Here is a 14,026-nt window from a genome sequence, read left to right as displayed (position 1 = left end):
TGCAGCCAGCCCTGACAAGCAAAAATAATAATAAAATAAAGCAGAGATGCAGCCTCAGTTGATTTCCTGACCTTTTACTTTTTTTTTTTTTTCTTTTTTATCTTTTAAACATCCTTTTAGTTTTGACAGGAGGCGGCCTCTGCCTGGCCAGAGGACACAAAATCAAGCATTTCCCACATCCTTCCTCTTACCTTTACCAAATTCAGAACAGTTGCAATGGAAGTAAAGTTTCCTGTTCCCCTGACGTCTTGCAAGTCAGTTCTCTTGATAGGCAATAATACCTGACTTCCAAAACACACACTACAAAGACTAGATCTGCCTACAAACGTTCTCTACAACAAGATGGAGAAGAGCCACAGCAGTTTTTCTTTCTTCAGCCGCCAGAGAAAAGGGAGGAATTTCTACTCCGTCTCTGCAGTATAAAACAGTAGATCACGTTCCCCCCCCATCCCCAACACCTTCAGGCTGCTGCAGCATTCTTCACAGCACAGAGTCTCCTTGGACTAACATCAACGTAAAACTTTTACCATGAGGCAGGCTAAAGCTAAGCGCGGCAGCAGGGACTGGGGAAAAGCACACTGCTCCATCTTGCTCCCGAGCTTACAAGGGACACAACACGTTCCTCTTGATTTCTCTCACACAATGCTTTCACGTTAAATTTTCTATTAGATCTACAAATCATCACAGGAGGCTTGTGCGTATCCTCCTGTTTCCACTTACCCGGACAACAACGGTGACACAGGAACTACTTGAACTTCTGCCACTTTCTGATGCACCGACAAGAGAAAAGCCAAGTCCCTCAAGATGGTCGTGTCGACTTGGGCTTTTTCGTGGGCCAGGGGAAGGCCGGTATCTCTGTTCACACACCCCACCTCACTATTCCCTACCAGTAATTATCAGGCAATTCAAACCAAAACGCAATACACACAGAGACATCTTCAGAGGAAAAGAATCACAAGCCACAAATGGCCAAATGGTTCAGGTGTTTTCATTTTAACACTAAAGCTTTAATGCCATTTCTTTTTCTCCTCCTCACCTCTTCACCCCACCACCATTTGCCAGCAGCAGAAGGAACAGCTAGGCTAAAAAAAAAGGCAAGGAAAGAAGCACACACACACACTGAGAGGACACAGAGTGACAGGCAGAGAAACCCCTAACTCCAAGGTTCCAGTTATTTATCGCATTAGGTTTTGATTTTTATTTTTCTTTCACTGAGTTCAGTTTCCATTCAAAGTTTAAAAATCAGTCACATCCACTGAATCATCATCAGCCTTTAGTCAACTAACTAAATGCATCTTCCCCTGTTCAGCGGAAGAGACCCCAAAATAAAATAAAAAAATCGTTGAAAAAATTAAAATCTTCCCAAGAAACACGACGTCACCCACTTCCCCCCTTCCTGCGCTCTTCAGTTCTCACTGGACCCCATTTCATACAAGTGCGTTTGTGCAAAAGGGAGCGTGGCCAATGTGGAAGGACAAAGCATAAGGAAAAAAACACCCTAAAACCTTGCAAACCGACAGCTCAGCAGAGGGTTGTACAAAGCAAAATGCATCTCCCAGCAAAGGTGGCCGCAACATGGCATCATCTAGAAGGAAAAATCACCTTCAGCTGCAGCGGCGCAGGGAGCTGGATTGAAATCTGCCACTCAGCATGCTCTTGAGCGTTTGTAATCCGTTACGGACATGATGCTGCCTCTGGGGTGGGGAGCTTTTCTTTTAAGCTGGTCTTAAAGGTTAGGAAATGAAGGCAAGAGTTGTGTGTGTGTGCGCTTGCAGGGACCGGTTCCTTGCCCAAGCAGAGCACATGGACTGATTCCAGCCCTGGTATCCCACAGCCAGGACCCACGAAATTAAACGAGAGCTTGACTGGCCTGTTTGATCACCCGGGACAGTTTGCCCCACAAATCTCCTCTGTCATACCCCAAAGAGGGGTACTATTGAACCCCACATCTCCACAGAAGTAACCAACCCACGTTTCCTCATGAATTTTACCACCAAATATTATCCACACATTTGTTACTACGTCCTAAAGAAATTAAATGGAACACTTGTGATTTTCAGCCGTGGTCATGTGGAGTATGCAGAGATTAAGACGTGGGATCTCAGCTGGCTCCTCTCCTGGCAGGGGAGGCCCGTCGATTATCTCCGGGCCACATAAGACGAGTACCCAATGCTTCACAGGAACGTGCACGAAAGCTCATGAGTAATAATCGCTGATTGTTTACCATGTCCGACTGTGGTTTACAGTCTCTATCTTTTACCCAGTCTGAATATAAGCAAGAGTTTGAGCTCTCAAAACAGTCTTTTCTGCATCCGTGCCACAGAGACTCCTCCTGAGCTACAGATTTCTTAAGTAATTAAGCTTTTAAGGTCAATTTCTCAGCGATTATTTCCCTTCAGAAACAGGTAGTTTCAATACTAAAACAATAAAAAGTCAAAGGTACTTCAAGATAGTAAGTTAAGCAACCTATGAAAAAGTAAGAGCCATCGCTTCAATGAGAAAAAAAACCTACAAACTTCACTATTACTCCTTCTGTGCAATTCAGTGTTTTGTTATGTTCACACATCCTTAGAAGCGTAGGGTGGAAAAAGTAATAAAAGGGGAAATGATGTCCCAAATATTGTGCAACAAGAAAATCTGTATGGGGAGTGAGGCAGAAAAAGTACCTCCAAAGCATCTCTGTGCTTGGACTAAACACGTTCCTCTGCTTTTTAAGGCAGCAGTTCCCAGACTGGAAGTACTGATGCGCAGCACGCACAGCCCCAGCGTGGCCCGTGTCTGTCAAACGAGCTGGGGACACAATGCCGTGGTCACTGCAGAAGTAGTAGGTATTTGAACAAGGCAGGGTGAATTCGCACTGGGTCAGAACTCTTGTGGCCACGACAGGCTGGGTTGAATGGATGGAACCAGAAAGCTGGATTTACCGTACTGCTGAATTACAGCTTCGGCTGGATGTAATGCCTTGCTGAAGTCTCCGAGAGGCGACCCAGCTTAGCAGCTGCCAGTATTAAACAGGTTAACGATCAGCTCAAGAATCTTCCTTATTTTGGTTACGCAGCACAAGACAACATAACCACAATACACGCCGCGGCGCGCACTGAGCGCCTTCACTCACCTCTTTCAGTTCCTGTGCAACAGAATTAAGGCGTTCATTTTCAGACTGGGTGTTGGCAAGGACATTTCTGAGCTGCTTCAGTTCTGTCTGCAGCTCCATAACCTTCTTCATGTAGTACTCCTCCTTGGTAGCCGATTCCTGAATCAAGGTCTCCTCTCTGCTTTCTCCATCTGCTGCTACCTTCTTGTGGTTGGTATGGGCCTGCCCAAAAGCCTAGGAGAGTCAGGAAAAAAAGTCTTTTATTACTAAACTCAGAATTTTGCATAAGTAACTTTCATTTTAAGGAGTTGAAACTATCTACCCTCGTATTTCTTTGATGCAAACCAATGCAACCTTTTCCTACACCCCCCTCTTCTGGGATGAGACCTTTAAATACTATCAAGCGGCCACATGGGGCTTTTGAAAGTAACATGCAGCACCCAAACAGTGTGTTGCGACGGTGCACAGGATAGAACCTCATACAAACCCTTGTGGAAGGGAACAACAGTTTATTTATTTGAGTCTGCTATTAAAGCAAGACTTTGGTTTTCAACAAGACACCCGGCAAGACGAGCAGACACTTTTGCGTGCAGGCAGTCTCTATAGTCGGGTCAGACTTACTTCCACAAAAAATGAAACACTGAAAACAGATTTAGTATCAGCAGCTTGTTCCATTTCTTAAGCTGGGAGCGTGCTTGCTCTTCCTGATCCAGCTACACCAAAGGAACACATCACCACCTGCTCATCGCAGGAGATTACTGCCCCCTCGAACCTGCTAACCCACCGCAGCCACAAGCACGCGAGGTTAGCAGGGCTACTCCCGAACCAGGTTAAGCCAACGTGGTCATTCCGGCTGAAGTAGGTCAGCGGACGCTCGCCCAACCAGCGCTGCCGCCTGGTCTAGGGACGTCACCTCTAGCAGCGCGCCAGTGAAAGGACTTAGAGGCAGGTCACAGGAATCTAACCTCTTCAGCATCGCGCGCCTCTGTTTAGACCCAATGTTCTCGTTTTTTACCTCCTCCCGTTTCTTTTTGGAGGTTTGCATTTTGCTTGAAACTCTACCAGGCAACGCTCCTCGCAGCACTGCTCTCCAGCACGCGCGCAAGCAGCCCTTCCCGACATCCCAGCTGCAGCATTTAAGAAAGCCGCCAGTGGCTTTCGCTAACAGACGTTATAAAGTACAGAGTTTAACATTTTAAGTAGGTATATATTTGTAACACAAGGCCTGGCAGATGGACCAAAGTCAATGAGATTAACGAATGATATCTTTTTAACTGCTGCGTGTGCGCGCACCACAATCCAATACATACATATTTGGAGCTTTCAGGTGCCACAGCACCTTGAGGGATGCCCATATCCATACGGCAGATTTTCATAGCCAACATTAATACCAGGCGTTAAGCCAGGTCAAGGACAGATCAGCATGTCATAAAACTCCTTGTCTAGTTGTGCATTACATTTTCAATTAATCATCTTTTGCTAGCTCTTCAGAAATATACTGTCGGCACAGAAAAAAAAAAAATCTGCTTTGAAGAGAAGCAGATTTCAGTATTTTATTACTTCTGTATATTACAGCAGATGCATTAATAGTACAGTAATTATTGAATACACCAGGCTGAAACAGATGATTGAAGGTGTTAGCTCTTCCTACAGTTGAAAGACGCCCACATATCGCTCCTATCAGATCAAATCTTATTTCAGATAAGCAAGTACGTCAAAGATACAGGAGACAAATATCCATTGGAAAAAAAATTCTAGCCAGATTCACTGAGATGACCCAAGGGAAATGAAAAAGCGTCACATTTCAGACAGAAAGTAAAGCACCATCTGTGCAAGTCCTTGTCAAATGAGTTTCAACAAAGCAGCTTAAAAGCCTAATACCTAAGATGTCCATAAATGTTAAAGGGATAGCAAAAAACACGCAAGCCTCTCAAATACGCTATCTTTTTTCCATGAAGAATTAAGACCCACCTTTTCTAGACCTGCATTTTTTACAAATCTCTGACACAGAGAAAGGGACTGCGGGCATCCGTCTGCCCAGGGAAGTGGCACCCATTTCTCAGCAGCGGGATGCCAACGCAGAGCACACGCTGAAGCTCAGGATACTCAAAGCCACATCTCATCAGCCCGACAGCAGAGCCCAAGCATGATTCAATCGAGGTGCTCAGCAGTACCGCTAAGGGAGAAATTCTTGAGAATAACGACTAATTTGCTCTTAAAACTTTCGATGCAGGCGCTAGGCCTTGGTTTTCTTTAACAGCTGAGAAGAGAATGTCATCATTTCGCAGACACCACTGTTGACAGGGAGTATTTGAACACAAAAACTGGCAGAGGGGATGAGACTGGGCTTTTTTTTTAATCCAATATCCTGTCTTCTATAGAGGCTAATGCCAGATGCTTCAGAGAAAGGTGCAAGAAACCCCGTAATCTCCCAGAGTTGGGGATTGCCTTAAGCCTTGAAGCAGAATGCTTAATGTAAATTTAGAAGAGCTATTAACATTTAGTTACCCTTGTAAAATACCACCTTATTTTTCATGGTTTTATGCATTTTTGGCCTTGATAAAATTGTATAGCAATAAATTACGTGTTTTAAATCATACTCGCACATGACAGTTTTTGGTCAGTTTACAAATTTCCCACATTTTCATAAAAGAGAACCTATTTTTGTTAGGAGACCTGAAGGTGTGTTGTTATTCCGTGAACCTCACTTTTATGTTTGAGAGTTTTTTTCCGTGCCCTAAGACAGTCGGGCTCCCTTTTTAGAAACTGCCTTTTATGATGGCTTGTCCCAAATTGCAAGACTAACTCAGCCAAACGAGACCTGCAGGTGCCAGCTCACCCAGACCAACCGCGGACGCGAGCTCATGGGTCACCCCTGAAGGATGCTGCTATTCTTTGCGGGCCCCAGTTATTTCTCCATTTGCTCTCAACCAGCAAGCTTGTGAAGCGTCAGCAGAAACCCTGCCACTACCTCGACGGTATTACTGTCAAGGGTCAGGAAGACGGGTACAGAACTGTGAGTAAACCATCTCTGACACTACACAGAACACAAGAAACCACCTTAACAGGCACGGTCATCAGGACAGGCAGCCTGGAACAATTCCATCTGGGTCGATTTATAAGGGACCACTTAAAAAGCACCTCCATTCCAATCAAGCTTCGTTATTTCTTGTACGTACTTAGAAAGGACCTCATACATTCATGTTACAAGCCATTTTCATAACTGCAACAGCCTGTGTGGAACAGAACATTTAACAAAATTGTGCAAAATTACAGGGGCAATGCAATTACTTTCCACGGCTACAACCCAGGCCTGTTTTAAATCAAGGTATTAAAAAGGGAAACTGACTTCTTACTGATACGCATGAAACCCATAAACCTTCACGTACCCAGAAGTCCCACATCCACCCATCCACTTTTGCTTTAACAGTTATATAAAACACAGAAATAGAAGTCAGAGTTATTCTGTTCTTCCTCCTCTTCCTAAACCTCTATCTACTAAGGTACCAAAATAGGGAAGAAAAGCATTCACAGTTATAGCAGAATAACTGCCCATTGGAGTATAGTCTCTTCACAAAATAAATGAGTTTCTGACAACTCATTTGCACACACCTTGCTGGACACAAGGGCTGCAAAGCATCATGTTCTGCTGAAAAGCTGCCTCAAGGAATTAAAACAACTCATTAAGGGACTGTCAAAGTTCCCTTCTTCCAGATTTCCCAAGGTCAGGTCAAAAGCAAGATCAAAGAGTTCATGAACCAAAACGCAATCCTGCTATTTCCCCAGCTAGATGTGCTCATCGGTACATTGGAAAACGCTTTATACGCTGCTGGACAAAGGTTTGATCGGGTTTGATCCATCTCTTCAGAAAGCTGCACGAGAGACCGATCGAAAGCCCTCCTTTGGCTTTAGCACTATGTGAAACTAACCAAAACCAACCTCCACCTCCACGCGCAGCCTCCAATTCTGTATAGCCGTTTCTCCCCGGATCACGTGAACGTGGAACACTTCCCAGCCAGGGTTCTCGCCCTTACGAGGGCAGCGCACCCTGCAAGGAGCACGTGCTGAGCCCTGAGAAATGCACCAAATCATTCAGATGCTAATTATTGCTTATTGCTAATAACCTGCTGCCGCAGCTGCTGCGAAGCTGCAGATCAACTGAAACCCAGACAGTTTTTCGCTTGTCGAGCTGCCATCCCCTACCAGCCACGCCAGTACACGTAGTCCTTCAGCCTTCCTCCCACACATATGCTAGGGAATGCTGCCCAAAGGCTAATTATGGCACCCCTGAAGCCAGCGAGAAATTTACCAAAATGAGCTGATGAAGGTTTGCCAGAATAAATATCATCGACCAAAATGCTATTGAATCAACTTTCTTGCTTGTGGCATTACCTACATCAGCAGACTCAAAGCAATTAGAGAACGCGCGCATCATATTCTTAAATAGCCCAGAAAATCTAACTGCTAAAAATCAAGGAGATTTCTACAAACTTAGTCTTAAGCCAATGCTGCCTTAAATCTCAAGAATTCAAAACTCTCCACAGTATTTTTACAAATGGGAAAAGGAATTTGGACAGCAAAAGGATGAGGCAAATTCATCCAATAACTGAGGTGTTACACAAAATGGCCCAAACCAGCTCCGATGAAGCCCTGGATCAAACTGCATTTCAAACCGGGTTTAAAGTGCCAATTTTCAAAAGACAGACTCAGAAAAAGGTAAAGTTTCCTCTACATTTGATGATTACAGAGATTCATCTGTGTATTTTACAGGAGGAATCTGATCCCAGTCATCTTATAGATGAGCGAACAGTTTTTAGATGAAACCCATCACATTAGCATACTTGCTAAGGCATCAAGTACTTCTTAACACGATTTTAAACCTGACCTTTTACCTAATCTTTTTCAAAAAGTTCCTTCATGTGCAGATGTTCACACAAAACGCGAAGAATCTCTGAAACACACTTCTTGGACTACCAAACAATACCCAAAAAAAAAAAAAAATTATGCTGGGGAGAGGTCTTTGAGCTAGAGCAAATCCTCTACGACTTCTGCAAAGAGCTGGTGTCCCTAAAGGTCTGCAGAGATCTGACACAGGGACCATTCCAGACCTTCGCGCCTCCCTAGGCACTACGCTTCCATCTCTACCCGTCTTCTTACCCGGTGTGTGAGCTGAGGCACACGCTGAACCACGGCAAGAATGGAAAAGCAAAGAAAAAGCCCCAGAGCTCCTTAAAGCAGATGCACCGGCCAGGATGGAGTCCCCCCCCCGCCCCCCGAGATGTTACAGAGCAAACAGTAAAATAAGATCTCCCTTTTGCTCCGTCAAAATGATGGGGAGGTTCCTGCACCATGAAAGAACACATCCGAGAAAACAGAGACCAACAAAAATATTTCAGTGAAGGGGTTTCATAAGATAAATGGCTTACAAATCCATTTGTCATCTACAACTGAAATAAAGTGGTTTCCATTTAAAGAACCAGGGGAGGAGGGAAAGACAATGATTTTGAGGATTAAGAAAGAGGAAGGAAAATCTTGAAGGAGCTCAGGACTCCACAATACAAATCAGCTTTTGGACAGTATGTGTCATCCTAGTAACATGCAAAATTTGACTCCTTCAGATTAAAAAAAACCAAACAAACGAACAACACAAAATAAAAAGGACTTTGGCTTGCAACAAGCATGAAAAACTTATCCCCCCGCCAATAAATGTTTTGCTGGTGTAATTCTTTAGCCTGAACACAAGCCTAAATGATCTTTTTAAAGAAAAAAAATCTGCTATTTTTCCTTTTTTTTTTTTTTTTTTTTTTTCCCCTCCTTTGGTCAGCTTATCTCACATTCTTTGGTTGCTATGGTAGAAACAGTTGAGAACTAACAAAAGAAAAACCTCACATATTCTAAAACACACATCAGAAACCAAGGTCAGATTTTCAAAGAGGCACAGGTACTTGGTTAACCTGTTTGCACACAGCCTAGGGCCAACACCGGGCATTAGTTATCATTTGGAGACAACCCCACTGAGCTTGCTAATGCCTCTTCATCCACAGGACCATAAAGGATCATTTCATCCTTTCTGAGACAAGCTGTCTGCTCTTTCGTCAAAACGCTGACGTACATAGATTATTCTTTGAAAAAACCCCAAACTTTCACGTACGAATTGCTCACCCCAATCGGTCCTGAGTTACTAAATAATAATAGCATAGAGTTACTAAATAAATGATAGCATTAAAACTATTAGTGATTTTAACATCTACTCTGTAATTGCTTAAAATTTGCATTTACATACCCTCATGAAGTGAAAGCACTTGCAAATTTAAATCCATCCTTCTTAGTCTACAAAAGTCCTAACGAGGGCGCACATGAAACCCCACATACAACAGCCCACTGCTTTTAGCACTTCTACATGAATGCCAGCCAAGGATATTTTCAGCTCCAAGTGGCTCTAACACTGTGCTCAAGTTGCATCCCCTGACTGAAAACCAGCTCCTCGGAGGGAGCCCGAGACAACCCGCGCATCACCCCCACCATCTCCTGGGCAGGTTAAGGCTGGGGGGGGCTTGAGAGATGAAGCTCCCAATTTTAATAAATCCTCCTGCTGTGCAACGTTCAGGGAGGTTACCACACCTCTTCTTCAGCATGTCAAGAACGTCAAACCTTTCTTCGATAAACACAAGTTTTGAGTGTTTCTAAAATTTTCCTCTCCATCTGCAGATAGAGGGAAGGACAGATGCCTCGGTGAACAGAGACAGTAGCACATCTTCCAGTGAATTACACGTATGCTGCCAAATTTTCATACTACACACCAGTTCCTTCCTTAAGTGAAAACAGTTCAAGGTCAAAGAAAACGGGGAATAAGGTAAAATTCAAGTAAATCGCCCATTTTTTCCCCTGCGCACAGCTCCTGCTTGCATGCAGTCCTTGGAGCACATCAATTTCTGAGTTGGTGGAAACAGACACGGAGCAGAGCCTGAATGATGGGGTTGGGTTTTTTGGTCTTGGGCGGGGGGAGGGCGTGGGGGGTGGAGGGTTGGGGGGTGTTGCATTACAGTATTTACAAAATCCTTAGGTACTCCATAGTCACATACGTGTAGTACATGCTCAGTGTTGAGAAGCAGGACGTTCCTGCCAACCAAGCTGTACACATCCACCAAGGGACAGGAAGGGGAAAAAAAAAAAACGAAAAAACACCACCTAAAATACAATGTATTTTTGCTCCTGATGCTTCACGGATCTAAAAATTAAGCTGCTGTTTCTAATCAAGGATAAAGAAAGCTTGAAAAATACCAACACAGAAAATATCAATTAACTTTTGAATCAAGAACATCAGAAAGAACAAAGTGGCAATATTCAAGCACAATGGCATTAGCAGGTGGGCAGAGGCATAATTCAGCTCAGCTGAAAGGTCTGAGTCCCAGGCTCTGGAGGCAGAGACCTACAGGCTCCAAACATAAATTCACGAGACAGAGGGCTATGGGCAAGCAAGTGACCCTGCATCGCAGTGACAGACGTGGATCATATGGTGATGTCACTAAAAATCAAACGCACGTGCAAAACCTTGCACTTCAAAAAACCTTCACTGGTTTACAAACACATGTTTCAGTGGGATTTGGCTACCAAAAGCCTCAAAAGGAGAGGTGATTTTGCATGCGACAGCATCACAATGGAGAGAGCAAGTAGGAAGCAGTACCAGAAGGTAGACGATGGCCATCCGGCTAGTCTTTGACCTGTGCGTTGATCAGTCACAAACCTGGTTAGAACTGAGGGTGCACAGCCCACCCTCCATATGGGATAAAAGAAAGCGGCACTTTTGTGCCACTTTGTGTCCCCTTAACAATTTCCTGCCCAAAGCAATAAGCCTGTGGCTTTGCCAGTCCAGAACTAGAGTTGCCTGGGCCAAGGGGTTCACTAATACTGACTACAAACACGGGATGTAAAAGGAGTCACCGGTTGCAGCTGCTTATGTATCTGTAGACATATGGAAGAAATGGGAAAATAAAACTCTGAGCATAATGCTAGGAGCAGCGGACAGACGCCGGCTTTACAGCTGCAACGCTCCGAGCTGGGCAGAGACAACAGAGAAGCAGTCAATAGGAAAACAAGACTGTGCCAAAGACCACTAGCGTTGTCCCCAAGTCATCTCAGATAGGGGGGGAAAAAAAAAACCAAAAAAATAAAAATCTAACCCAAAGCCTTCACGCTAGGATCAGGGACACAGAAGGAGCCATGCAAATGAAGTCACCTGAAACTGCTCGGGACATGACAAAACACCACTGTCCTTTTAGGATTCATACCATTTTTCAAAATGTTGAGTAACCGGATGCCTTTGGTAGTAATAAAAGTTTTTATTTCCCTTTTTTTATAATGCATAATAGTAACGATGCCTTGCCCTGGCATCCCCTGCTGACAGGCAGGGCGCTACCTCCAGCAGTCCTGGTTTTTCAGAAAACCTTCATGGACGCGCATTACAAACAGCATCCAGATTACAAACCACGCAGCAACTTCAAGCTCCAGCTTGCTTTAGACATGACAAAACTCTAGTACTGCAGTTTTCAAGAGTATCTATTTTAGAGGCCAAGACTTAATTTTCCCCGCTATAGAGAGCCTAAACCTAGAGGTGCCGAACCTTCCTTTGTTCTCCAGACTGCTCTGTTTGAGCCTTCTTCGTTGTACTGTAGGGTATTTTGCTACCAGATTGCTTTATTCACAGAAAGAGAGAGCTAGGAAGACAGACGGAGTTAATATGCTCTCTGCTTATCACAGATTCCCAGCCAGCATTAATGTTCGATATACAAGCTCTGGATAAGATCAACAGCATATAAAAATCGTAAGTCTCTTGTAGACATTTCTTGCTATTGATACTGAATTTTGAGGATGTTTCGCTGCTTATTCCACAAACCTGGTATGATAACAAAAAAGCAAGAAGAGACTTAAAAAAAGAAGTCAAAGATCAAATCTTCAATCCTGCCAGTTATCTGTAACTGAAAACGAATCAGGGAAAACAGACCTATCACTGCAATGGAAAAGACAGAAATGCTAGCTTCAAGTCAACGTTTAACCACAAAACCTTCAACTGAAGGATAGTCAAGATGTTAGTAAGGTATTTGTAGTAAAGCAATTAACTTTTTATATCCAGCTTGGAATGAAAATTATGTGCCTTTCTGGGGTGACTAGGGATTTGTTTTTACCAAATGCCTAACTGATTAAAAAAAGGAAGAGAGAAGTGTTTCAATAAAAATACAAAGAATAAACCATAGTGCAATGCTACAGGACAGAGAATCAGACCACTGGCATGAAAATACCAGCAAGACATTGGCCATTTTTGCACATAAACATTTTGCATGACACAGAAGTAAAGGTCAAAACATTTTGGAAAAGTTGTTAACGTTCAGGCGTCGGGGCTTAAGATGGTCTCTAGTCGTTAGGGATTGCTACCTCGTGCTGGTAGGATAATTCTGCATCTTCCTAATGCCTCTTTTCAGCTGCTGGCCATCGGCGGAAACACGCTGGACTGAAGAGATGGCAGATTTGATTCAATACGGCAACTTATTCATACTCCCTTACCCCCTCCCACCCTCAACAGCAACCGTGGCTTTTTTTCGGTCAGTGACCAGCTGCTCTTAAAGTCTCATACCCCAAATCCCGCAAAATAGGCACAAGAAAGCATGAGAGGAGAAATGCTTGAATCAAGCCACCCATCCTGCAAACAGGCCCATGGTGACATCAGCCGCCCAAGGGCGCCATCTGCACGAGAAGCCTCCCACCTCTCCCCAGCCTCTAGCCCTCCTGCCCCTTCCCCCCCCCCCATTTTGTGATTTTGGGGAGAATTTAATCTGTATTGGGCAGTTTCACCTTCAGAAGCGCAGACTGCGGCTTTTCTGAACCCAGCTTGCAATCTGAATTTAAATGCGCCTCTCACTCTTATTCTGAAGCGCGTTCCTCCTCCGGTGACAGACAAGCTGCCGGCACCTTTGCAAGCAGGCTTCAAATGGCACCAGGCAATACTGGTATTCTAGTCCTCCCTCATGAAAATCCCACGTTTTCGTATTTTGCTCCTAGAAACTTCATTTTAATCATCAATATGTCTCATCAACATTAAACTAATCAGGATATGTTAATATGCATGAGAAGATTAATGAGCACTTAAGGACATTTAAATTTTTGTTCACTTTTCTGCATTGTCTGTCTGAATTACAGAATTTTACCACCAGTTCAGCTCCTAATTCTTTCTGCTTATTATTCATTATTATTCAAAATCAAAGATGTTTTCCATGGCTTCACCAAGCATTGCATGTTTTTCATAATAGCAAATTCCTTATGACCATAACGATGTAAAATAGCAATAATGAAGTGCAAAAACACTGTCTGAAGAGACTGATGCCTCTTTACAGGGAGGAAGAGATTTAATAAAAGGTGGTATTACATTCCTCTTGTGCATTGCATTCACATATTTTCATTTTAAATTTTCTTGTAAAGTGGCCATTTATGCACTGTTCAGTTAATAGACCCGCGCTCTAACAGCTTCTCAGCCAAGTCCTTAAACGAACACACCAGACTTGTATCAGAAGCCGAAAGCTGCAGCGACACAAGCGTTTTCACGCGCTCCCATAAACATCGTAATCCTTTGAGCGTGACCTGATCCTGCGCTCCCACGGACTCGGTCCCTCTCTGCTCCCAGTGCCTTCAGCTGGGTGACCAGGGCCGACGGCAGCACTGGCATGGCGGAGGGCATGGATGGATGGATGGATGGATGGAGGGGCACGAACCAGGGCCAGAAGATGCTCATCGCTCCTTCCAGCAACAGCCAGCTCTGCTGCCCCGCTGTCCTTAACACCAGCAAGGCTACCGAGCTCCTTCACATTTCTTCTAACCCGCTCCAGTACCTTTACCTGGAGCCTTGCTTCATTTCGCAGACCTCGCTGCTGTTAAACCCTCGGC

At 44.1% G+C, this 14,026-nt stretch overlaps 1 protein-coding gene across 1 annotated transcript in view; it reads right to left on the bottom strand.

Moving 5' to 3' along the window:
- The window catches only part of BICD2 (BICD cargo adaptor 2), a 98,175-nt gene that overhangs the window by 42,548 nt on the left and 41,601 nt on the right, over positions 1-14,026 (bottom strand). Inside the window, exon 2 of the mRNA XM_063347829.1 lies at positions 3,116-3,328. Within this exon, the coding sequence (XP_063203899.1) occupies positions 3,116-3,328 (213 nt within the window). The remainder of the gene's footprint in view (positions 1-3,115; positions 3,329-14,026) is intronic.

The sequence above is a fragment of the Chroicocephalus ridibundus genome, chromosome 10 (assembly GCF_963924245.1).
Source record: "Chroicocephalus ridibundus chromosome 10, bChrRid1.1, whole genome shotgun sequence".
NCBI lineage: Eukaryota > Metazoa > Chordata > Aves > Charadriiformes > Laridae > Chroicocephalus > Chroicocephalus ridibundus.
This window is presented reverse-complemented; position numbering and strand designations above follow the sequence as displayed.